Source organism: Pseudophryne corroboree, chromosome 6 (assembly GCF_028390025.1).
Source record: "Pseudophryne corroboree isolate aPseCor3 chromosome 6, aPseCor3.hap2, whole genome shotgun sequence".
Taxonomy (NCBI): domain Eukaryota; kingdom Metazoa; phylum Chordata; class Amphibia; order Anura; family Myobatrachidae; genus Pseudophryne; species Pseudophryne corroboree.
The window spans coordinates 599,355,296-599,382,252 of NC_086449.1; the positions used below are offsets into that span (position 1 = coordinate 599,355,296).

At 45.2% G+C, this 26,957-nt stretch overlaps 1 protein-coding gene across 3 annotated transcripts in view; it reads right to left on the reverse strand.

Moving 5' to 3' along the window:
* Window positions 1–26,957, reverse strand: part of HTR4 (5-hydroxytryptamine receptor 4) — a 908,015-nt gene that overhangs the window by 329,080 nt on the left and 551,978 nt on the right. For all 3 annotated transcript variants that reach the window (XM_063928019.1, XM_063928018.1, XM_063928020.1), the window contains one exon: window positions 15,448–15,573. In XM_063928019.1, the coding sequence (XP_063784089.1) occupies window positions 15,448–15,573 (126 nt within the window). The remainder of the gene's footprint in view (window positions 1–15,447; window positions 15,574–26,957) is intronic.

The following is a 26,957-nucleotide window of genomic DNA, read 5'->3' on the forward strand; positions in this document are numbered from 1 at the left end:
CCTTCCCCCCTGGGGGCCTGCACAGGGAGGAAATTCAGGTCCTGTGCAATGCACAAACGCTGAAGATCTACAGTACTGTTTTGCTTAGTTGGTAGCGCCAGAATACACTCATTTCATTCACGCTGTTTGGGTGCATTTAGCGTAAAGAATCGCTCCTGCAGATGTACTTTGATTTATGTGAAACCTGTGTGCATCCTTCCATTGACTGTCTTACAATGGAAATAAAATAATACAGTGCATTATTACAGAAAAAAAAAAAAAAAAAAAGAAAGAAAGCACATCATGTCTCGAACCCTGGACCCCCAGTGAGGGAGGTGGGAGCCTTCACCCCTAGCCCACGACGCCTCATGAGAGATTTCTAATTTCATGTGTGAAAGTACTGCAAACAGCGCCCGGCCCTCGCCCCATTGCTGTTGGTTTATGCCTTAGAGGACTCGGACGCTCGCATTTGTAAAGCACGGTGTTTTCCTCCGCCTCCTGCTAGTCCTCCATTCCCATTATGCATTAGCGAACTCAGACGCTCATATATTTTATATTTTAAAAAGCACGGTGTTTATACATTGTACTGTACATTATTCCTTTTACACAATTACTGTAGTTGCGTCTCCATACACATACAGTACTGTACTCCATACTTTTTCCACCGCTTCCCGTTACGCCTACAGTATTGCCAGAGCTGTAGATCAATCCGCCGCTATACTGTACGATCGAAAGTACTGGATTAGTGGAGCATTAGCCACACAGTGGTGGAGATGTGTAATGCATGATGAGTATCTAGATCGTCTCAACGCGCCTGCCTGTGATTAAACTCAGCTATCGCCTTAGCGTGGCTAAACGCCCGTCTCGGCGGAGAAACAGTCAAGATAAAGTTGGCTACATCTGTATTAGGGGTTCTTCTTTCTTGTACTGCCACAAACTTAGTGTTTTCCTCATTTTTACAAATAACCCGGGGTCCCACAGCAGAGGGTAAGGGGATGTCAGGAACAACTTTAATGCTATTCAGCATGGGGCTGGTTTGCTCAGTAGCGGATTTTGCCACGGGCAAGCAGGACTTTTGCCCGGGGCGCCGCCTTCCGGAGGGCGCCGGCGCCATCCGGAGGGCGCCGCACCATGGCAAGATCCGCTGCTGCTGTGGTGCCCCCCGCTGCCGCGGCCCGCTGTCCAGGGAAACTAGACGCTACGCGTCTAGTTTCCCTTCGTGGGCTGCCCGCTGTGAAGGGAAACTAGACGCTACGTGTCTAGTTTCCCTTCCTGGAGAGGACCTTAACTGTAATGATGGGCGGTGCGCGTTGACGTCATCGCGCACCGCACAGCAAAGGTCCTCTCCACGAAGAGAACTAGACGCTTAGCGTCTAGTTTACCTTCGTGGAGATGACCTTTGCTGTGTGGTGCGCGATGACATCATCGCGCACCGCACATCCTACTACAGTACAGGGGGCGTAACTGACCACGCCCCCTGTATGAAGCCACACCCCCTAATGCCGCCCGGGGTGCCAGAAGCCCCGGAACCGGCCCTATTTGCTCAATGGGGGCCACACAGTTAGGAAATCCCACCTCATCCTGAGCAGACTGGGGATAAAACACATTACATATAGTACCACCATACTGACCTGATTTCAATGGGACAGTCCCACATGGTAGAGCAGCGGTTAATGGAAGCTGCAATGTTGTAGCTGTACACATATGTGTAGGTTAGGATGGAAATGTGTGGCTTACTGTACATCAGGCCCGAAATGTAAAAAATGCCAAAGGGATATATGGTTCTGCCATTGGTAAATTGCATGTCTTACAAACCATAGATTAAAGAACATGAGAATTAACACTTTTCTCAAAGTCCCAGGGCCAAGAATTATTTTAATGCAGAAGTATTATAACTGAGGTCCCTAAATCTTCATCACAGCAACACTGTTCAAAATAATATGTAATTGCAAATTATGTTCATATCAACTTTAGAGATCTCTATGATCATTATCAACCCTACAAATGTGTTTTAAAGAAGCTGTTAACCTGTGTATGTTTCATTTTTCAACTGCACTATCAATGAATAGCAATGAAGCCAATAGTGACCTGGTTATGATCCAAGGGCCTGATTCAGATGTGGTTGGAGGTGCAATCGCTGCACTAGTATGGAAATGCAGCAGGAGGTATCTGGTATAAGTAGACACCTCATGCGTGCATTAATGATCCATGCTGCATCCTTGGACGCAGCATCAGCTCACAAGCAAAACCATTGGCCAGATGCCTGTACCATGGTGTGGTGCAAGCTGTCTGCCGCAGTCCCTACAAAGAGACCAGGAAATCTCCATCTTTCAACATAGATCCTGGCCTCGGCACTCCCTTGCTGGCCCATTCACACCAACAACTGGCAGCAGACTGTCAATCACTGACATTCTGTAGCTGTAGTGCATCCGACAAAGAAGGTCCAGTACTGCATATGCTCAATATAAGTCCAGCGCAAAGTACTGAGCATGGGTACATAGCGCTATGTGCAGCACCTCCAACCACATCTAAATCAGGCCCTGTATGTGCTGCAAAACTGAACAATAATCTTGTATGACTCTAAACTGTGCTTCATCTATTGTGTTCTCTTCTACATCACTTATGTACTTACACACATATGGCCCGACTGAGCATGGAGCGCATCTACGATGCGTTTTTATGCTGAAGCCCTTTTGCAGTGTGCGCAGAAACCACACAGTGGGAGGCAACGGCATCTTACATATGCAAATGCCAGGCAGAGGCTTTGGCGGGGAGGGAGGGTGTTGATTCCAACATGTCCAAAAGTTCCAACAAATCCGCCCAAGGAAAGAGGCATAGAAATGTGTCAGTTTTCTAGCTACTGATGTCACAATCAGCTTGTCACAGCACAGAGATGTCTATTGGACTCATGTCCGATCTTACTCTGTTTGCAGTGTTCAGCGGACGGCATTGCGTCATTGCGGGACATGGGGTCCACGGCACACGCAGCCAATGTGACCCAAAACATGTCAGATAGCCGTCTGCCTGCGCCACTACGGACTCGTTGTGGATATAAATGCATATTAAATTGGATTTTCTGCAACATGTTTTTCCTGTACTTCTTTGACCACCAGCCTTCGGCATGACACTAGAGTGTGCTATATTCTACAACATTTAATTAGAATAGCATTTTAGAACAGTGCATGCTTCTTCTAGGCTATGTTTAGTAATAAACATTTTATTTCTTATTTACCCAAACAGTATTTAGAGATCACCATTTAATTTTGTTAGTTATAAGAATTCTGGCAGGTGACAAACGTTGAAAAACCATCAGGGGACAAAAAGCAGCAAAAGGCTAATTTCTGTGATAGATATATCTAAAACTAAAGACAGGGTCAGGTCTTTATATAACGAGGCTCCAAAACTATGACAGTGAAGTTTTTAGCTCTAATTAGTGGTTGACTCTCAGTGGGGAAGATGTTTTGTGGTTCAGGAAACAGAGAGAAAGATAGATTTCCGGCTTCTCAAATACATAGTGTAATGATGATCTCAGCCAAGCCTGGCTCACTACTACCAAATGTTCTCTTTCAGTTATTATGATATTTCTAACCAGAGATTTTCTTCTGTTGGGAATATATATTCCAAAGATTTACTTCAGTTTCATATTAATTGTTGTTTTTTTTCTTCTTCAAAGTTTCTTATTCAATACTAGACTAACCATGAAGTGTAAAAACTACAGCACTGTACTTGTTTCCTCGAATTTTTCCAAACTCTCCCTGAACATCGGGCCTAATTCAGACCTGATCGTAGATTTGCTAAATTTAGCACATCTACGATCAGTCTTCAGACATGCGGGGGGACGCCCAGCACAGGGCTATTCTGCCCTGCATGTCAGGCCGACCCCTCCCCGCACGGCAATGCTTTTGTACTGGAAGAGTAGCTCCCTACCAGCGCAGCTCCTGCGCGCTGGTATGGAGCTACTCGTCGCTGCCTGTGTGTTACGTCATGCAGCCGCTGCGGCACGCCCCCCCCAATGGTCCATGCACGCCTGCGTTGCCTGGGCCGTGCCCCTTAAATGGCAGAAAAATGTCGCCGGCCCGCCCCCTCCCGCCCAGCGACCGCCTTTGCCTGTCAATCAGGCACCGGTGATTGCAGGGCTAAGACAGCCGTTGGCGTTCTGGCATGCACCGGCGCAATCTCCCAGGCTCCCCAAAGAGCCTAGCAAACTCCCAGAGGCTGGGCTACATGGGTGTTGTTAAAAAGAAGGATGGGTGATACAAGGACGTTACACTGCTCTAAAAACACTGATGGCTACATGAATGCAATGTGTGTTCCCAAGAATATATGATGATGAATTACAAGTGATTTGTGCCCAAAACAATTTGCTGATTTGCCACAGATGTGCACAGATTTGACAGCCTCCAATATCATTATAAAATCTATCTATCTATCTATCTATCTATCTATCTATCTATCTATCTATCTATCTAGCTACAGGATACGAAAAGATAAAGTGTCCTTTATGATAGTCATCTCTCTGTTTTACTCCTCGGATCTATCCTACATTCCAATAGGTGAAGTTCCTGTGATAAAATAAAGGGCGCCTCCTAGTGCATTAAATTTAGACTTTCCTAATGTTACATGAATTCTATTGAGTGCACACGTATGATATGCGTTGGGTACGGGATACCGGTGGTCTGGAGTCCAGCGGTCAGCATACTGACACCGGGATCCCGACCGCCAGAATGCCGGCAGGGGGTGAGCGCAACGAAGCCTCTTGCGGGCTTGCTGCACTTGCCACAGGTTCTGTTCCAACACTATGGGTGTCGTGGACACCCACGAGTGGGAATAGCCTGCGCCCCTCTGATGGGATCCCGGTGTAAGTATGCTGACTGCCGGGATCCCGACCACCGGTATCGTGACTACATTTTGAACGATATATGAAGCCTAGGGAATACCTTTGGGCTAAAAGTGCTTGCGATAGTAGTTAGGATTACTATGGACTACTAATACACTGACCATTGTGGTTTCCATGTCTAACCACAAGGTCACTAGAGGTGAAGGTTGTGTTTTTCAAAGGTAACAATGTAGCATAACTCCCATATACTTTCAATGGCGATTTCCCACCACTGAAATGTATTGGGATGGGTTTGAGTGACAGCTCAGCCACTCACAACCAATCAGGGGGCAGATTTTACAGTAGAGATGAGCGGGTTCGGTTTCTCTGAATCCGAACCCGCCAGAACTTCATGTTTTTTTTCACGGGTCCGAGCGACTCGGATCTTCCCGCCTTGCTCGGTTAACCCGAGCGCGCCCGAACGTCATCATGACGCTGTCGGATTCTCGCGAGGCTCGGATTCTATCGCGAGACTCGGATTCTATATAAGGAGCCGCGCGTCGCCGCCATTTTCACACGTGCATTGAGATTGATAGGGAGAGGACGTGGCTGGCGTCCTCTCCATTTAGATTATAAGAGACTGAGAGAGATTTACTGGAGCTGACTAGGAGGAGTACTGTTACTGTAGAAGTGTAGAGACTGAGTGGAGAGAGTTTACTAGTGAGGACAGTGCAGTTTACTTTATAATCCGTTCTCTGCCTGAAAAAAGCGATACACAGCACACAGTGACTCAGTCACATACCATATCTGTGTGCACTGCTCAGGCTCAGGCCAGTGTGCTGCATCATCTATTATCTATATATAATATTATATATATCTGTCTGACTGCTCAGCTCACACAGCTTATAATTGTGGGGGAGACTGGGGAGCACTACTGCAGTGCCAGTTATAGGTTATAGCAGGAGCCAGGAGTACATAATATATTATATAGTGAGTGACCACCAGACACACAGTGCAGTTTATTTAATATATCCGTTCTCTGCCTGAAAAAAGCGATACACACAGTGACTCAGTCAGTCACATACCATATCTGTGTGCACTGCTCAGGCTCAGGCCAGTGTGCTGCATCATCTATATATATTATATATCTGTCTGACTGCTCAGCTCACACAGCTTATAATTGTGGGGGAGACTGGGGAGCACTACTGCAGTGCCAGTTATAGGTTATAGCAGGAGCCAGGAGTACATAATATTATATTAAAATTAAACAGTGCACACTTTTGCTGCAGGAGTGCCACTGCCAGTGTGACTAGTGACCAGTGACCTGACCACCAGTATATATAATATTAGTAGTATACTATCTCTTTATCAACCAGTCTATATTAGCAGCAGACACAGTACAGTGCGGTAGTTCACGGCTGTGGCTACCTCTGTGTCGGCACTCGGCAGCCCGTCCATAATTGTATATACCACCTAACCGTGGTTTTTTTTTCTTTCTTTATACATACATACTAGTTACGAGTATACTATCTCTTTATCAACCAGTCTATATTAGCAGCAGACACAGTACAGTGCGGTAGTTCACGGCTGTGGCTACCTCTGTGTCGGCACTCGGCAGCCCGTCCATAATTGTATATACCACCTAACCGTGGTTTTTTTTTCTTTCTTTATACATACATACTAGTTACGAGTATACTATCTCTTTATCAACCAGTCTATATATTATCAGCAGACACAGTACAGTGCGGTAGTTCACGGCTGTGGCTACCTCTGTGTCGGCACTCGGCAGCCCGTCCATAATTGTATATACCACCTAACCGTGGTTTTTTTTTCTTTCTTTATACATACATACTAGTTACGAGTATACTATCTCTTTATCAACCAGTCTATATTAGCAGCAGACACAGTACAGTGCGGTAGTTCACGGCTGTGGCTACCTCTGTGTCGGCACTCGGCAGCCCGTCCATAATTGTATATACCACCTAACCGTGGTTTTTTTTTCTTTCTTTATACATACATACTAGTTACGAGTATACTATCTCTTTATCAACCAGTCTATATATTAGCAGCAGACACAGTACAGTGCGGTAGTTCACGGCTGTGGCTACCTCTGTGTCGGCACTCGGCAGCCCGTCCATAATTGTATATACCACCTAACCGTGGTTTTTTTTTCTTTCTTTATACATACATACTAGTTACGAGTATACTATCTCTTTATCAACCAGTCTATATATTAGCAGCAGACACAGTACAGTGCGGTAGTTCACGGCTGTGGCTACCTCTGTGTCGGCACTCGGTAGCCCGTCCATAATTGTATATACCACCTAACCGTGGTTTTTTTTTCTTTCTTTATACATACATACTAGTTACGAGTATACTATCTCTTTATCAACCAGTCTATATTAGCAGCAGACACAGTACAGTACGGTAGTTCACGGCTGTGGCTACCTCTGTGTCGGCACTCGGCAGTCCGTCCATAATTGTATACCACCTAACCGTGGTTTTTTTTTCTTTCTTCTTCATACATACATACTACGACATCTCTTTATCAACCAGTCTATATTAGCAGCAGACACAGTACGGTAGTTCACGGCTGTAGCTACCTCTGTGTCGGCACTCGGCAGTCCGTCCATAATTGTATACTAGTATCCATCCATCTCCATTGTTTACCTGAGGTGCCTTTTAGTTGTGCCTATTAAAATATGGAGAACAAAAATGTTGAGGTTCCAAAATTAGGGAAAGATCAAGATCCACTTCCACCTCGTGCTGAAGCTGCTGCCACTAGTCATGGCCGAGACGATGAAATGCCAGCAACGTCGTCTGCCAAGGCCGATGCCCAATGTCATAGTACAGAGCATGTCAAATCCAAAACACCAAATATCAGTAAAAAAAGGACTCCAAAACCTAAAATAAAATTGTCGGAGGAGAAGCGTAAACTTGCCAATATGCCATTTACCACACGGAGTGGCAAGGAACGGCTGAGGCCCTGGCCTATGTTCATGGCTAGTGGTTCAGCTTCACATGAGGATGGAAGCACTCAGCCTCTCGCTAGAAAAATGAAAAGACTCAAGCTGGCAAAAGCAGCACAGCAAAGAACTGTGCATTCTTCGAAATCCCAAATCCACAAGGAGAGTCCAATTGTGTCGGTTGCGATGCCTGACCTTCCCAACACTGGACGTGAAGAGCATGCGCCTTCCACCATTTGCACGCCCCCTGCAAGTGCTGGAAGGAGCACCCGCAGTCCAGTTCCTGATAGTCAGATTGAAGATGTCAGTGTTGAAGTACACCAGGATGAGGAGGATATGGGTGTTGCTGGCGCTGGGGAGGAAATTGACCAGGAGGATTCTGATGGTGAGGTGGTTTGTTTAAGTCAGGCACCCGGGGAGACACCTGTTGTCCGTGGGAGGAATATGGCCGTTGACATGCCAGGTGAAAATACCAAAAAAATCAGCTCTTCGGTGTGGAGGTATTTCACCAGAAAATGCGGACAACAGGTGTCAAGCCGTGTGTTCCCTTTGTCAAGCTGTAATAAGTAGGGGTAAGGACGTTAACCACCTCGGAACATCCTCCCTTATACGTCACCTGCAGCGCATTCATAATAAGTCAGTGACAAGTTCAAAAACTTTGGGTGACAGCGGAAGCAGTCCACTGACCAGTAAATCCCTTCCTCTTGTAACCAAGCTCACGCAAACCACCCCACCAACTCCCTCAGTGTCAATTTCCTCCTTCCCCAGGAATGCCAATAGTCCTGCAGGCCATGTCACTGGCAATTCTGACGAGTCCTCTCCTGCCTGGGATTCCTCCAATGCATCCTTGCGTGTAACGCCTACTGCTGCTGGCGCTGCTGTTGTTGCCGCTGGGAGTCGATGGTCATCCCAGAGGGGAAGTCGTAAGCCCACTTGTACTACTTCCAGTAAGCAATTGACTGTTCAACAGTCCTTTGCGAGGAAGATGAAATATCACAGCAGTCATCCTACTGCAAAGCGGATAACTGAGTCCTTGACAACTATGTTGGTGTTAGACGTGCGTCCGGTATCCGCCGTTAGTTCACAGGGAACTAGACAATTTATTGAGGCAGTGTGCCCCCGTTACCAAATACCATCTAGGTTCCACTTCTCTAGGCAGGCGATACCGAGAATGTACACGGACGTCAGAAAAAGACTCACCAGTGTCCTAAAAAATGCAGTTGTACCCAATGTCCACTTAACCACGGACATGTGGACAAGTGGAGCAGGGCAGGGTCAGGACTGTATGACTGTGACAGCCCACTGGGTAGATGTATGGACTCCCGCCGCAAGAACAGCAGCGGCGGCACCAGTAGCAGCATCTCGCAAACGCCAACTCTTTCCTAGGCAGGCTACGCTTTGTATCACCGCTTTCCAGAATACGCACACAGCTGAAAACCTCTTACGGCAACTGAGGAAGATCATCGCGGAATGGCTTACCCCAATTGGACTCTCCTGTGGATTTGTGGCATCGGACAACGCCAGCAATATTGTGTGTGCATTAAATATGGGCAAATTCCAGCACGTCCCATGTTTTGCACATACCTTGAATTTGGTGGTACAGAATTTTTAAAAAAACGACAGGGGCGTGCAAGAGATGCTGTCGGTGGCCAGAAAAATTGCGGGACACTTTCGGCGTACAGGCACCACGTACAGAAGACTGGAGCACCACCAAAAACTACTGAACCTGCCCTGCCATCATCTGAAGCAAGAAGTGGTAACGAGGTGGAATTCAACCCTCTATATGCTTCAGAGGTTGGAGGAGCAGCAAAAGGCCATTCAAGCCTATACAATTGAGCACGATATAGGAGGTGGAATGCACCTGTCTCAAGTGCAGTGGAGAATGATTTCAACGTTGTGCAAGGTTCTGATGCCCTTTGAACTTGCCACACGTGAAGTCAGTTCAGACACTGCCAGCCTGAGTCAGGTCATTCCCCTCATCAGGCTTTTGCAGAAGAAGCTGGAGGCATTGAAGAAGGAGCTAAAAGGGAGCGATTCCGCTAGGCATGTGGGACTTGTGGATGCAGCCCTTAATTCGCTTAACAAGGATTCACGGGTGGTCAATCTGTTGAAATCAGAGCACTACATTTTGGCCACCGTGCTCGATCCTAGATTTAAAGCCAACCTTGGATCTCTCTTTCCGGCAGACACAGGTCTGCTGGGGTTGAAAGACCTGCTGGTGACAAAATTGTCAAGTCAAGCGGAACGCGACCTGTCAACATCTCCTCCTTCACATTCTCCCGCAACTGGGGGTGCGAGGAAAAGGCTCAGAATTCCGAGCCCACCCGCTGGCGGTGATGCAGGGCAGTCTGGAGCGACTGCTGATGCTGACATCTGGTCCGGACTGAAGGACCTGACAACGATTACGGACATGTCGTCTACTGTCACTGCATATGATTCTCTCAACATTGATAGAATGGTGGAGGATTATATGAGTGACCGCATCCAAGTAGGCACGTCACACAGTCCGTACTTATACTGGCAGGAAAAAGAGGCAATTTGGAGGCCCTTGCACAAACTGGCTTTATTCTACCTAAGTTGCCCTCCCACAAGTGTGTACTCCGAAAGAGTGTTTAGTGCCGCCGCTCACCTTGTCAGCAATCGGCGTACGAGGTTACATCCAGAAAATGTGGAGAAGATGATGTTCATTAAAATGAATTATAATCAATTCCTCCGCGGAGACATTGACCAGCAGCAATTGCCTCCACAAAGTACACAGGGAGCTGAGATGGTGGATTCCAGTGGGGACGAATTGATAATCTGTGAGGAGGGGGATGTACACGGTGATATATCGGAGGGTGAAGATGAGGTGTACATCTTGCCTCTGTAGAGCCAGTTTGTGCAAGGAGAGATTAATTGCTTCTTTTTTGGGGGGGGTCCAAACCAACCCGTCATATCAGTCACAGTCGTGTGGCAGACCCTGTCACTGAAATGATGGGTTGGTTAAAGTGTGCATGTCCTGTTTTGTTTATACAACATAAGGGTGGGTGGGAGGGCCCAAGGACAATTCCATCTTGCACCTCTTTTTTCTTTTCTTTTTCTTTGCATCATGTGCTGATTGGGGAGGGTTTTTTGGAAGGGACATCCTGCGTGACACTGCAGTGCCACTCCTAGATGGGCCCGGTGTTTGTGTCGGCCACTAGGGTCGCTAATCTTACTCACACAGCTACCTCATTGCGCCTCTTTTTTTCTTTGCGTCATGTGCTGTTTGGGGAGGGTTTTTTGGAAGGGCCATCCTGCGTGACACTGCAGTGCCACTCCTAGATGGGCCCGGTGTTTGTGTCGGCCACTAGGGTCGCTAATCTTACTCACACAGCGACCTCATTGCGCCTCTTTTTTTCTTTGCGTCATGTGCTGTATGGGGAGGGTTTTTTGGAAGGGACATCCTGCGTGACACTGCAGTGCCACTCCTAGATGGGCCCGGTGTTTGTGTCGGCCACTAGGGTCGCTTATCTTACTCACACAGCGACCTCGGTGCAAATTTTAGGACTAAAAATAATATTGTGAGGTGTGAGGTATTCAGAATAGACTGAAAATGAGTGTAAATTATGGTTTTTGAGGTTAATAATACTTTGGGATCAAAATGACCCCCAAATTCTATGATTTAAGCTGTTTTTTAGTGTTTTTTGAAAAAAACACCCGAATCCAAAACACACCCGAATCCGACAAAAAAAATTCGGTGAGGTTTTGCCAAAACGCGTTCGAACCCAAAACACGGCCGCGGAACCGAACCCAAAACCAAAACACAAAACCCGAAAAATTTCAGGCGCTCATCTCTATTTTACAGTGCATCCCTCTTATTGGCTGGTGGGTGTTTTAATGACAAGAGTCACTAGGGTCCCGCTCAGTCACCTAGTGGAAGTGGATGTGGTCACACATTCACTTCCACATGTCCATGTGGTGCGTGTGTATTATGTTTTATTTTTTAACACCTTGGATGCCTACTTGGAATGAAGAGAACCAATCTACATAGGAAATAGTTTTTTTTTTTTTTTTTTCCATAGATGTTGTGAATTTCTACTGGAGAAGAGGACCGAGAGGGCAGCAGAGGATGTAAATAAGTATATGTGAGTGAGAGTATATGTGTGTGTATGTATGTGAGTGTGAATGTATGCTTTATTAAAGTTGTACTTTGCACATTGTGCGTGTCCTGTGTCTTATTGTAATATTTCTTTTACAGGTGCACTACAAGTACTAGCAGAAGCCATAATGCCCTGCATACTGGTACTTGTGGTACTCCAAGTACCAACGTGCGGGGAGGCTTGCTGGGTCCTGTAGTTCCACCTGTAAGAGACAATAGTGAATCTATTTTTTACATTATAAGGCTATGACCGCTAAGGGATGCCGGACATAGCCCCAGGTTTCAACCCTGGCCTTTGGTGCCCTGAGGGGGGGGGACCCCTTTATTGGGGATGACCCCACTCCCCAGAAATTCTCAGCAAGTCCTGACTAGTTGGAGGGGTAATGCTACGGCCGCCAGGACCAATACAAATGTGTACTCTGGCTATGGCATTATCACCATGGCTAGTGGAGCCCAGTGCTGGCTCCAAAAATACGGGGAACCCCTGTGTCTTCCTCCCCACACACCGTGTAATTCAACTGGCATTACATGGTGCGAGTTTAACCACTAGAAAATCATTGCACAATGTAGTTGCTTCAAGATAAAAAAACGTGCAGGTTATTACATTGTGCGAGTTGCGGGACATATTCACACCTTTTAATGTGCGAGAAGGTGTGAGCTTGTCACGCATGACAAACTCGAACCCTATTACATCGCACTATATGTTTTCTTTATGCTTTATTTATATGTCTTGATTGATATGGTTGTTATATGACCGGCAACATCCTGATTAAGGGGGTCATTCTGAGTTGTTCGCTAGCAGATTCAGGCAAAAAAAAGGCACTTCTGCGCATGCATATGCGGCGCAATGCGCACGCGTGTCATACTATTACAACGAACGATGTAGTTTCGCACAAGGTCTAGCGAAGCTTTTCAGTCGCACTGCTGGCCGCAGAGTGATTGACAGGAAGAGGGCGTTTCTGGGTGTCAACTGACCGTTTTCAGGGAGTGTTCCAAAAAACGCAGGCATGCCAGGAAAATCGCAGGCGTGGCTGGGAGAACGTAGGTGTGTTTGTGACGTCAAATCCGGAACTGAACCGTCTGAAGTGATCGCAAGCGCTGAGTAGGTCAGGAGCTACTCTGAAAATGCACAAATTTTTTTAAGTAGCCGCTCTACGATCATTTCGTTCGCACTTCTGCTAAGCTAAAATACACTCCCAGTGGGAGGCGCCATAGCGTTTGCACGGCTGCTCAAAACTGCTAGCGAGCGAACAACTCGGAATGAGGGCCAAAGTTAACTTGGGTCTACTCATCATTATTTGGATTGCACTAAAATGTGTTACAATTTTTTAGATTTCTAATCACACTTTTTAGGTGCTTTTAACATTTGCTTAATAATTTTAATATGTGGTCCACAAACACAAATATGCTGGTGCCATGCTGCCACTTATAGATGGAATGAGGAGTGTCACTTAAAAAAGCACTTTGGTTTTGACAATTGTGTTATTCATTGTACCTGTGCACTTTATTTCTTAATTTTTTCATTTTGTATATATATCCAGAGGCAACATTTCAGGTCCAAGTTAGACCTTTTTCAAGCACATGCACATGTATTAAGGTGCAATAAAGACTTTAGGGCATATGCATCAATGCTTGGATAAACATAAAGTGGAGATATATAAACTAACAACCAATCAGCTCCTTCCGTGTGGAGGGTAAGACCAGCAAAAGCTGGCGTTACCCTACAGAAGCCTATGGGCTTCTTTCTGCATCAATGCAGTTAGCATCTCCCGCTGCTGCCGCATTCTTCGGCGCATGCGCAGATGGACTCCTGGATCATAAACCCGGAATTCCAAGGCCATCGCAAAGCACGGCTCTTATAGGGAGAGCTGCCCTTTGTAATACTAATTGCATATGTTAGTACACATGACATTAGTATCGGCGCTGGAAGTGGCAGGATGTACCGCACAAGGTTGGCACATTCCGCCAACAGCCTGTAACATGGTAGCTAGGGGCTGATTGTTTGGTACTTATCTATCCACACTTTATCACTCTCCAAGCATGTGCCCCAATGTTGAAACATGTTGTTGGATGGAGTAGGGGATACCTCTCTACCGAACATTGTCTCTAATACATCTATAAGGACAGCTGGAACCACTGTTTGGGAATGTGGGAATGCTAAGGCTTCTCATGATGTTGTGTTTATACAGGGTGGTATCAGGATCCCGGCGCTTGGGATGCCAGAGGTGAGAATACCGACAGCGGATCCCAATGTGCAGAATCCTGACACCTGCTAGGTAAATATTAGAACCCATCCTCCCTACTCCCCCTAACCCTAACTTTCTACCCACAGCCTGACTCTAACCCTCTACCCCCCTGCAGCCTTACCCTAACCATCCCCACTTAGTGCCTAACCCTCCCTGCCTGCAGTTTGCCCTACCCAACGACCCCCCCCCCCCCCCACAGCCTAACCCTAATCCCCCTTCAAGTGCCTAAACCTAACTCTACCCTCCCCACCGCAGCATAACCCTAACACTCCCCGGCATAATTATGATCGGGATGCCAGCAGTCGGGATTCCGGCTCCAGCATTATGATCAATGTCAGTATCCCGGGGTCAGTCTTCTGACCGGTGTTGGGATTACGGCATCGGTAGTCTGACTGCTGGCCTCCCGAATTTCGATGTGGTAACTAAAGCCTGTTTTAACACGTCTCCTATGTCCTCTTTTGGGCCTTTTTTTAACCATATTATATGAATAAATCTAAATTTTTTAACCTGGAAGAGTTTCTATTCTGTACTGTATATGGATAACCATTTGTTTACTAGGAAAAGGAAAATGTATATTTTCACGTGTGCACACAGTGAGATGCGAAGGCATCTCACTTGTGCGATCGCCTCTACCTGATTGACAGGCAGAGGCGGTCGCCGGGCATAGTGGCAGCATTGCGGCGGCATTTTCGGGGCACACGCAGCCATTGTGGCCAAAAAGCTAGGCTGCGTAGGCAGGGAGCTACTCAGCAGGTGAGAAATCATTGCCGCTGTGCGATGCTTTCGCACGTCTGCAGGGGGAGGGGGAGTAGGGCCTGGCATGTGGGGTGGACTAGCCCTGTGCTGGGCATCGCCCCGCATGTCCGAGATTTTGATCGTAGATGTGCGTTTTTTCGGACATCTATGATCAGGGCTAAATTAGGCCCTGTATTTCTGTGCTGATGTATTAGGTGACACATTATTGATATACAGTAGCTTATTTGCAGCTCCCAGTTTGTGCAGTGATAACTATAAGTGTCTTTTTGTTCTTATAGAATTCCTCTCAGGGGTCAAGTTGGGAGACCCTTATTCTTCTTTGGCTGCAGGTTTGGATAGTACTGGTGCTGTTAATACGTTCTGATTTTACTAATATTGACCACAGGCATTCTAAGTGACCTGGCACTTCTCTAATTAGCAATATTTGAGGCATATTAATAAATTAGAAAGCTGAAACATATATACTACCTCCATTACCAATACAATGTCTTATATTAATTTGTCAAAATTTAATATCATAAAATCTTACATCATGTTATTACTTTACATCATGTTATTACTTACCTCAGCTGTCTATCCCGGCATACTGCCACCATCACTAGAAGGTTGCCCAGAATGGTCATTAGAATGACTGCTGAGATGAAGGTGATGAGTACTGTCTTCTCCCCCACACCGAATCCCTCATGTACGCTGTAGAACCAACAGGACATAAGTAATTAGAGAAATTCTTAATTTTAGGTAAAGTTGATAAATATAAAGATTTTCAGAGGATTATTGAAGTCAGACAGTAAGGTGAGAGAGTTGTGACACATTGATTGATCCTGCAAGTTTTCCTCCAATAGAAATGATTGTCATATCAGGGCTGCTGACAATGACATTGTAGTATTTAGTATTGATTGAAGGCTAGCTGCTTTAATTTCCTAATGTTTTCCACACTGAGGGCCTGCAGTAATTCATGTTTATACACAATGGTCGATGTTCACTGAATGATTATCAGCTGAATGCGCATGTGCTATGATTGCAATATGCATGCGTAAAGGTGCCGCTGCAATCTCGCTCACTATTAGGATTTCATGGAGACGTGATTGACAGGAAGTGACCAATTGGAGATGTTAATGAGCAGTGGATGGAAAAATGCATGCATGTCACGGCTTTATGGAGTGTGTATCTACCACTGGCTAGTCTACATACAAAAACATGGCACCTGCATCGCTACTATTGTGGCCAGTCTGTCTAGCCAAAAGGCTACCCTTAACCTCAATGTTTAAAAATGAAGATAGTAAGAGTTCAGTGGCGCCGTATGGGCTGGTGCTTATTAAACCAATGCCTGTAGTCAGCAGCCAGCTAAAAAGAGATTTACCTGTATCTTTAATTCACACAGATACAATATAGATACAGTTGGCGCATAACCTTGGCAGACCACAAACGTACATACATATATGTTCTACATTCTCATAGACATTATTAAAAAGAAAAAAATGTTCATCATGTATAAAAAAAATGCACAGCTGGAGATTATCAATCTTTTGGCATTAACACCTGAGTTTGGAGTATAAGAGTGAGGATGTAATTACCCGTAGTTGATAACTATGACGGGGCAGTACCCCAAATTGTTGATTAAAGCACCAGTTGATTTTTCACCTACTACATTGACCAGGAATGCCACCTTTGTTGAATGCTCATGGATGGGCAGGATTACCCCTAGGAGAGCACTCTGGCAAGTAATTCATGCTTCCATAGGAGTTAGGATATCTGAAATGTATGTATGTATATATATATATATATATATATATATATATATATATATACAGTGCATTAGAAAAGTATTCCTAGCGCTTCACTTTTTCACATTTTGTTATGTTACAATGTTGCAGCCTTATTCCAAAATGGAATAAATGAATCTTTCCCCTCAAAATTCTACACATGATGGGGGTCATTCCGAGTTGATCGCACATAGCAACTTTTTGCTGCTCATGCGATCAACCTGACGCCGCCTATGGGGGAGTGTATTTTAGCATAGCACGGCTGCGAATGCTTGTGCAGCCCTGCTATGCTAAAAAAATTCAAGTAAAATAAGACCAGGGCTGCAGTTAGTCACCCAGTGCGACGGATCCAGCGATGAAGGTCCCGGACCTGACGTCAGACATCTGCCCTCCAAACGCCTCGACACTCCTGCATTGGACTCACCACGCCTGGAAAATGGTGAGTATCAGCCCTGGAACGCCTCCCGCCTGTCCGTCTTCTTGTGATCGCCGCTGCGATCACATTTCTCGCTGGCGGCGGCGTTGCCCGGCGACTATCATTGCCAGGCAACGACGCATGTGCACAATGCGTCTGCCCGCATGCGCATTTCTGACCCGTTCGCACCGCAGTGAAGAACCGCTGCATGCGAACGGACCGGAATGACCACCAATGCCCCATAATGACAACGTGAATTTTTATTTTTTTATTTTTGCTAATTTATTAAAAATTACAAAAATTAAGAAATCACAGGTACATAAGTATTCACAGCCTTTGCCATAAAGCTCAAAATTGAGCTCAGGTGCATCCTGTTTCTACTGATCATCCTTGAGGTGTTCCTGCAGCTTAATTGGAGTCCACCTGTGGTTAATTCAGTTGATTGGACATGATTTGGAAGGGCACACACCTGTCTATAGAAGAGCCCACACTTGACAGCGCATGTCTAAGCACAAACCAAGCATGAAGTCAAAGGAATTGTCTGTAGACCTCCGAGACAGGATTGTCTCGAGGCACAAATCTGGGAAAGGGTACAGAAAATATCAGCTGTTTTGAAGGTTCCAATGAGCACACTGGCCTCCATCATCCGTAAATGGAAGAAGTTCGGAACCACCAGGACTCTTCCTAGAGCTGACCGGCCGTCTAAACTGAGCGATCGGGGGAGAAGGGCCCTAGTCAGGGAGGTGACCAAGAACCTGATGGTCACTCTGTCAGAGCTACAGCAATCCTCTGTGGAGAGAGGAGAACCTTCCAGAAGGACAACCATCTCTGCAGCTATTTACCAATCAGGCCTGTATGGTAGAGTGGCCAGACGGAAGCCACTCCTTAGTAAAAAGCACATGGCAGCCTGACTGGAACTTGTCAAAATGCACCTGAAGGACTCTCAGACTATGAGAAACAAATTCTCTGGTCTGATGAGACAAAGATTTAACTTTTTGGCATGAATGCCAAGCGTCATGTTTGGAAGAAACCAGGCACCGCTCATCAACAGGCCAATACCTGACAGTGAAGCATGGGGATGTTTTTCAGCGGCAGGAACTGGGAGACTAGTCAGGATAGAGGAAAGATGAATGCAGCAATTTACAGAGACATCCTGGATGAAAACCTGCTCCAGAGCGCTCTTGACCTCAGACTGGGGCGACAGTTCATCTTTTAGCCGGACAAAGACCCTAAGCACACAGCCAAGATATCAAGGGAGTGGCTTCAGTACAACTCTGTGAATGTCCTTGAGTGGCCGAGCCAGAGCCCGGACTTGAATCCGATTGAACATCTCTGGAGAGATCTGAAAATGGCTGTGCACCAACACTTCCCATCCATCCTGATGGAGCTTGAGAGGTGCTGCAAAGAGGAATGGGCGTAACTGCCCAAAGATAGGTGTGCCAAGCTTGTGGCATCATATTCAAATAGACTTGAGGCTGTAATTGCTACCAAAGGTGCATCAACAAAATATTGAGCAAGGGCTGTGAATACTTATGTACATGTGATTTCTTACTTTTTTATTTTTAATAAACTTGCAAAAATAAAAAATAAAAAAAATGACATTGTCATTATGGGGTATTGTGTGTAGAATTTTGTGGGGGAAAATTAATTTATTCCATTTTGGAATAAGGCTGTAACATAACAAAATGTGGAAAAAGTGAAGTGCTGTGAATACTTTCCGGATGCACTGTATAATCTATTGTTGTTATTAGCTACAGTTGTTTAGTAGCAGAGACACTCTGGGGGTAATACAGACCTGATCGCATGCTTGCTTTTTTCACTGCGCTGCAATCAGGTCAGAAGTGCGCATGCGTATGCATCGCAATGTGCAGGGGCATCGCTCGGGTACAAAGCGAATCGTTGCTGTGCGATGGGTTTTACAAAGAATCCATTCGCACAGCCGATCGCAAGGAGATTGACAGGAAGAAGGCATTTGTGGTGGCAACTGACCGTTTTCAGGGAGTGGTTGGAAAAACGCAGGCGTGTCCAAGCGTTTGCAGGGCGGGTCTCTGACGCCAGTTCCAGTCCTGGACAGGCTGATGTGATCGCAGCGGCTGAGTAAGTCCTGGGCTACTCAGAAACTGCACAAGATCTTTTTGTACTGCTCGGCTGCACATGCGATCACACACTTGCACAGCTAAAATACACTCCCCTGTAGGCGCCGACTATCTGATCGCAGCGCTGCAAAAAACTGCTAGCGAGCGATCAGGTCTGAATTAGGCCCTCAGTTGTCACAGTCTATCTCAACGCTCAAACAATGATGAGGCTCAGGGGAGACAAAGCATAAGTCCATGACAGGTATATAAACTGCACCCATTCTATAGATATCTCAGGATGGGGATTTTTAATCCAGAATGTAGAGCTGGAAGCTGGATAAACACTGAGTGCTGACCAGCGCAAATGGCATGTGGTTGTTAACAGCATCCCAGCTATCCCCGGTCTCCCGAGCAGAGCCGGCCTTAGGCATAGGCAAACTAGGCAGTTGCCTAGGGCATTTGGTATGCTTAGGGGCACCAGCAGCTTCTGCTGATTAAAATGATATGCGGCATGCCTATATTCTGTGAGTGACTGCGGCTGTATCTGCATTCAAAATGCTACGTTGCAGTGTAGTCCTGGAAACCACTATAATGTAGCATTTCATATGCAGATTCAGCCGCAGTCACACACAGAATATAGGCATGCTGCATATCATTTTAATCAGCAGAAGCTGCATGTGCATCCTAGCCACATAGTAATGCAAATAAGATGCATTTTTATAAACAAAAGGCTCCCGACATTAGCAGAGCTACCAGCTGACTCATGGCAGGCATCTCCTGCAGAACTAGCGGCGGTGCTAGGGGGCACCAGCCAAAATCTTGCCTAGGGCATCCTATTGGTTAAGGCCGGCTCTGCTCCCGAGCACAATTTCTGAAGCGATTTTTGCACATATGCCGGTACGCGCATGTGTAAAGTCACACGCAGCTGCTGCGACCCTTAACATGGCGGGTAGCCCTTCTGCCTTTGCAGCTAGGTTGCGAATCCGGCATGCATGGCGGACTTGCCCTGTGCTGGGCATCCCCCTGCAGGTCTAAGAATTTATTCATAGATGCGGTTTTTTCGCACATCAATCAGGTCTGAATTAACAACACCTTAGTTAGGAGGAGCAAGTCAGCATTTTTAAGGTTTTTTTACTTTGCCAATCTGTGGACGTCTGCATGAGCTTACAATAACCTCCACAAATCGCTGAACAATAAATTGGTGAGTGAGAAATTTGTGGGTGTTTTATTATTTATAATTTTAAAAAATAGGAAAAAATTTGCTTGTGTATAGTATTTTTTATATATATTTTTCCTCTTTGCACTACAGGTCCCAGTATTCCCTGGATGCCAGAGTATGATAGCACTTGTGGTTCCTCAGGTGGCAGTGTGCCCTGCCAACCATGGGTATCATGGATCTTGTACACTATAAATGCCAACATTGCAAACTCCTTAAAGGTGTACTAGGTATGCTTGCACCTGTATTTCGACGTGGCAAAACTGCACATTTTATCTTTATTTTACATTAATTAGCCAACACACACCAACCACCTAGGAATGCAGAACTCAGAACTTCTCTCCCCCATTCCATTTCTTTATGTGTATCCAAGAAAATCTCACTGCACTATAATGTCACGGCTCCCTTTCACTGAGGAGGAGACAGCATTATGGTGTCAACCGTACTCCCTGTGTCCCCTTATTATGACCCCTCTACATAAACCTGATGGTTTCCATATATCTCTGATGATTGTGAGTCCTGGAAGATCACATGCCGTGCCCCTAAACTGCAGCATGATTGAAATGCTGCAGTCAATTGTGGGTGGGGCGGAGCTGCCTGCATTTCCAAAAAATAGGACATGTCTAAAGGTGCCCATACATTAGACGATATTATGAGCGATTTGGACGTTTCCAATGGATTGGAACTGCAAATCGTTCATAATAGTGCAGATCGTTCAGTGTCTGTGAACGATAACGATCACAATGCGCGGTCCTCCTAGTCGTTGGACGGAGTTCCTGATCTTTCCTGCTGCAGAGAAGATCTGAAGTTATTGACAACGACAGCATGCTCCTGGATGCAGCCACTCCCAGATAATAAGATATATCGTATGTGTATTGTACTATATTGTTTGCCCAGGACTGCCGGGGAGGTGCAGAGGGAGTTCAAGGGAAATCCTTAACGAGACATCATCATTTACAGGTCATCTAGTGTATGGGAACCTTAAATCTTCCAACACAGATATACTGGCCTCGCAGGTGGTCAGGAGGTGGCCATTCTGAGCTTAGGCTTACTCAGAATGCTGATGCTGCAGCCATCGCATCCGATGGTCATGATGGGGATCTAATGCTGCATCAGGCATCAGATATGAGATGCTGGCCAGAAGCTTATTTTTCCTTCAGGCACCTACTGCAGGCATTAGCATATTTTTGAACAGCAGTTGCATCTAAAAATACAGCTTCTGTTCAATGGCATCAGGTTCCATGTTTGCCAACCTTCTAGCATTAAGTACAGTTGTGTAAGCTGCAGTATCCAGTAAAACTCAGGAAACAATGATCAACTTGTTTTTAGTCATTGCTTTCACACAGCAAGATGGCTACAGACAGACTTCCTGTTAGAGCATAGTTGGCATGATGCACATTCCACCAACCAAATACCACACACATTTACACCCCCAGAAGTATTTTTTGGATGGCAAGCTGAGGATTTCTGCAATAGTCTTATAACAGTCACAATGAAATAGGAAATGTAGTGTAAATAGAAAAATATATTGCTCTCACAGACCAGTATACTGTATGTAATGAACGTGCTTCAGAAATGTGTAAGATGTGAAAATAAGGTTAAAGATTTGGCCTGAAATATAGAGTTCAAGTCATGTTTTATGTCTTCTCATATGGGGCCTAATTCCAAGTTACATGCAATTACTGTTGGCTGCACCCGCAGCCTCATTGCATGCTCTGAAATAAATGTGACTTTGCTTGGATTTAGAGGTGGGCTCACCACCCTTGCCTATCTTCTTGTGTACGTACTACGTAGCTTCATCACTGTCAGGGCAGACTTGCCCCAACACTATCATGGGCGCAGGTGATCCATTTGAAATCAACTACTGTATCTCTCTTTTAGATCTCTCTGCTGCTTTTGACACTGTTGATCATTCTCTTCTCATACAAACACTGCAATCCCTAGGTCTTCAGCACACGGCCCTCTCTTGGTTCATATCCTACATATCTAATTGCTCTTTCAGTATCCGTTTCCCTGAATCCATCTCCTCTTCACCACCTCTTTCATTTGGAGTACCGCAGGGCTCAGTCCTAGGTCCTCTGCTTTTCTCAATCTATACCACATCTTTTGGGAAACTAATCAGCTGTTTTGGATTTCATTATTATCATCTGTATGCAGATGATACTCAAATCTACCTATCCACCCCTGATTTGTCTCTATCTGTATTGGGCCGGGTCACTGAATGCCTTTCTGCTGTTTCATCTTGGATGTCATCTCACCACTTCAAACTTAATATTTCTAAAACAGAGTTAATTATATTTCCACCGGCCAATTGCAGTTACCAACCTGATATTTCTATCACTGTTGAGAACTCTACAATCAACCCTACACCACAAGCTCGCTGCCTAGGTGTCATACTTGACTCAGAACTGTCCTTTGCTCCCCACATTCAATCTTTCTCAAATCATGTTACATGCATGTAAGAAACATATCCAAAATATGATCATACCTTGCACAAGATGCTGCTGAAACTCTAATCCATGCTCTCATTATCTCATGCATTGATTATTGCAATAGTCTTCTTACTGGTCTTACTAAGAAGAGACTCTCACCATTACAATCCATTCTGAGTGCAACTGTGAGGCTAATGTTCCTCGCTAGACGTTCATCATCTGCAGACCCACTATGTCAGTCCCTCCATATAAAATACTGTTACTTACACAAAAGGCTGTTAACCATACTACACCAACATACATCTCTTCACTTATCTCAAAATATCTCCTAACCCGGCCCCTTCGCTCTTCACAAGATCTACGTCTCTGAACCACACTCATTACTTGCTCCCATGCACGATTACAGGACTTTCTTTGGGCTGCACCCATTCTGTTGAATGCCCTGCCACGTAAAATAAGAATCTCCTCTAGTCTTCAAACCTTCAAGCATTCCATGAAAACTCACCTATTCAGACAAGATTATCAAATTCCAGAATCGCTCACATTACCTTCATAGCTTTCCTCTCCAATTATATCCCCACAGTACAGTCCACACATATCCCCCACATATTTAATTATTCACTCTCCCTTCCTCCTGACCCTGGTTCATCACTGCTGTGATGTAATATCATGCAGCCCACAAAGAACCTTTGCAATCTGGTGGTCAGCTTTGCAATAGATAGCCCCTATGCTTGTGTATCAATGCCTATTTTCCCATAGATTGTAAGCTTGCGAGCAGGGCCCTTCTTCCTCTATCACCGTTTTTACCCAGTTGTGTCTTCTAATTGTGTCCAGTTGTAAAGCGCAACGGAATGTGCTGCGCTATATACTGTAAAAAACTGTTAATAAATAAATCTCTGTATATACACTGAATAGCCTGCACTTTTGACTGCAAACTCATGGCATGCCCATGGCACAGTTATCTTACCTGCAATTTCTCAGTAGTTACCAAGTTATACCCATTAAGCATAAAGTGGAGATGTACTGTAGCTGAGAAGTGGAGTAGTGTGCCGGCCCCTGTCAAAGGTTTTGGTTTTGGATATGTATCTCCTTCATGTTTTAGACCTGTTTGTGCAAGGGCCTCCCAATTGCCTTTTTTTCCTGCCTTTTTTTTTCCTGCCAGTTGTGAAATGAACTGTCTGACATGCCTATTTGAATGTTATCACTAAAATCATCAACTGTTCTTTGAATGGTGACCATATCATATGCAGTCACAATAGACATGTTGCTAATTGTAGGCAGTTCCTTCAGTCCAGACCAGATGTCAAAAGTTTTTGCTGACTAATAGGCATCACCTATCAGTCTGCAAAAAAAGTGTTTTTTTTTTACTGCAGCAGAAGTAGCTGGAAAAACTGAAGGATCAGATGTTCCATGTCACGTTACGGTGGAGCTGAAAATTTGCTCACAAACAGCTACAGTATTTTCATCTCTTCAGCTTTCTGTTTGTTGGAAAGAAAGACACAACATATGATTTAAAACTAGGATCAAGTATGGTCGCCAAGTATTGATCTGATTTCAAGAGATTGATGATCTTTGGATCCTGGTGAAGCAAATAAAGGGCTTGATATACAAGTCAGAAATGCGTAACGTACTCGCTTAGTTTCAGCTCCTCATTCAGTTTCTCCAGCTGCTTTTCCAAGAGTCTTATAAGGAAAATTACCTTACTCAAGCTGGCAGAGTCTGAACTATCTTCATAAGCGGCAACTTCAAAGGGTTTGAGAACCTCGCACAACATGGAAAGTATTCTCCACTGCGTTTGAGTAAGGTAATCTTCCTTTTGCTATGTCATAGGGGGAATCCTCCTTTCCCTACGTCATAGGTCATTGTGTGGCCTTTGATGGCTTTTTGCTGCTACTCCATTCACTGCAGCATATAAAGGGCAGAATTCCACCTAGTTACTACCTCTTGCTTCAGCTGATAGCAGAAAAAATTCAACAGTATTTGCAGGTGCTGCAATCTTTAAAATGCATTTGCTGAATGTTAAAAATGTCCCAACATTTTTTGGACCACATGTCAGTTTTTTTTTTAAATTGCACCACCAAGTTATTTATGTGAGAAAAACTTGGGATGTGTTGGAATTCACCCAACTGTAATGCTCTCACTAAGGGGGTCATTCCGAGTTGATCGCTAGCTGCTGTTGTTTGCAGCGCAGTGATCAAGCAAAAAATCAGCACTTCTGCGCATGCGTATGGTGGGCAGTGCGCACGCGCAATGTACTTTCACAAAAGCCGATGCAGTTTCACACAAGGTCCAGCGACGCTTTTCAGTCGCACTGCTGATCGGTGAGTGATTGACAGGAAGTGGGTGTTTCTGGGTGGTAACTGACCGTTTTCGGGGAGTGTGTGTAGAAACGCAGGCGTGCCAGAAAAAAACGCAGGAGTGGCTGGGGAAACGGGGGAGTGGCTGGCCGAACTCAGGGTGTGTTTGTGATGTCAAAACAGGAACTAAACGGACTGAAGTGATCGCTAGCTAGAAGTAAGTCTCGAGCTACTCTGAAACTGCACAATCTTTTTTGTAGCAGTTCTGTGGTCCTTTCGATCGCACTTCTGCTAAGCTAAGATACACTTCCAGAGGGCGGCGGCTTATCGTTTGCACTGCTGCTAAAAGCAGCTAGCGAGCGATCAACTCGGAATGAGGGCCTATTTTGGTGGCATTGTCTGAAATGACAATTCCTGAGGAGAAGCCATTTTGTAATTATTTCCCTGAGTTTCTCTAAGAGGTTGTCAGTGGTATGCCACTTAGTGACGCCTGTGATACACAGAGTACAGTAGCCTGCCTCTGAATGAGCTAGCATTTGTTAAATGCTGCTGATGTTACTGTGTGTGCTGCTGAAGGCAATATACCTATCCAGTGGGCTGTCACAGTCATGTTATCTTTAGTTTTCCCTGTCCCGCTTGTTCACATATTTGTGGTTATGTAGATAGTGGGTACTACGGCATTTTGGAGGACACTAATAAGGTTTTTTTAATGTCCTTGTACAGACTGGGAATTGCTTTCCTAGTGAAATGGAATCTAGATGGGATTTGATAGTGGGGACACAAGACCTTAATTAACTGTCTAAAACCCACTGCATTATTGGCAGATACTGAACACACATCTAATAGCAGCATAGCTGTTATGGCATCAGTAATCCACTGTGCAACTGGGTGACTGCTGTCATACGTGCTCCCGCTTGAAAAGGATTGTTTAACAGTCAATTGTTTTGTTAAACTACAACAAGAAGTCTTCCTGGTCCACTCACAGCAGCAGCAAAATGCGTTGCACTCAAGCATCCTTCTGAGGAATCCCGGATAGGAAAGAAGCCTGTTATGCTTATGAAGTTGGATGCAGGACTACTTCCAATCATGATTGAGGATGTTGATGATGAAGGTATTGGTGGTGGAGATTGCAGGCACTTGGATCTAACACAGAGAACGGAGCTAGGTGATGCTGGACTGACGTTTTTAGCCAAAGTTTCTGAATATGACAAAAACTTTTCATGAATGCACTGCAAGTGACGTAACAGGGAGGAGGAAATAATTCCACATATAACAGTTGGTTCTCGTATTTTGCCCTGGCATGGCAATGGGCTTTTCATATTATGGGCAACAACTGTTTCCAGTGTTGCCTGATTTACACAAACAACATCCTCTGCATCAACATCCTCATCATTAACATCATCATCATCATCATCATCAACAACATCATCATCAACCTTATTAGTGCCAGCTACACAAATATACTCCTCATCCTGATGCAATTCCACAGTAGCATCCTTGATTTCTATGTCAGCATTTTGACTTGTGCTACTCATCCCACATTTGCAGAGGGCACACAAATGGTGGAAGGAGGATCCTCTTCAAGTACATTATTGGAAAGGTCAGGCTCACATATGGCACGTGCAGACAAGCCTAAACTCTCCTCATGCATTTGTGATGTTTCTGAGCACACAGTTGGTTCCTGTGCACTAACAATTTTATTTAATTTTTTTTGACACCTCCTCCATGGGAAGAAGGTCTTACATTGTCATGAGAGGCAGAACCACCAGTCATAAATAAAGGCAGAGGCCTTAGCTTTTCCTTGCCACTTCCTGAGGTGAATGGCATATTGCCAATTTCTGCTGCGGGGTACACTGGGCTCCACAAGGATTAACAT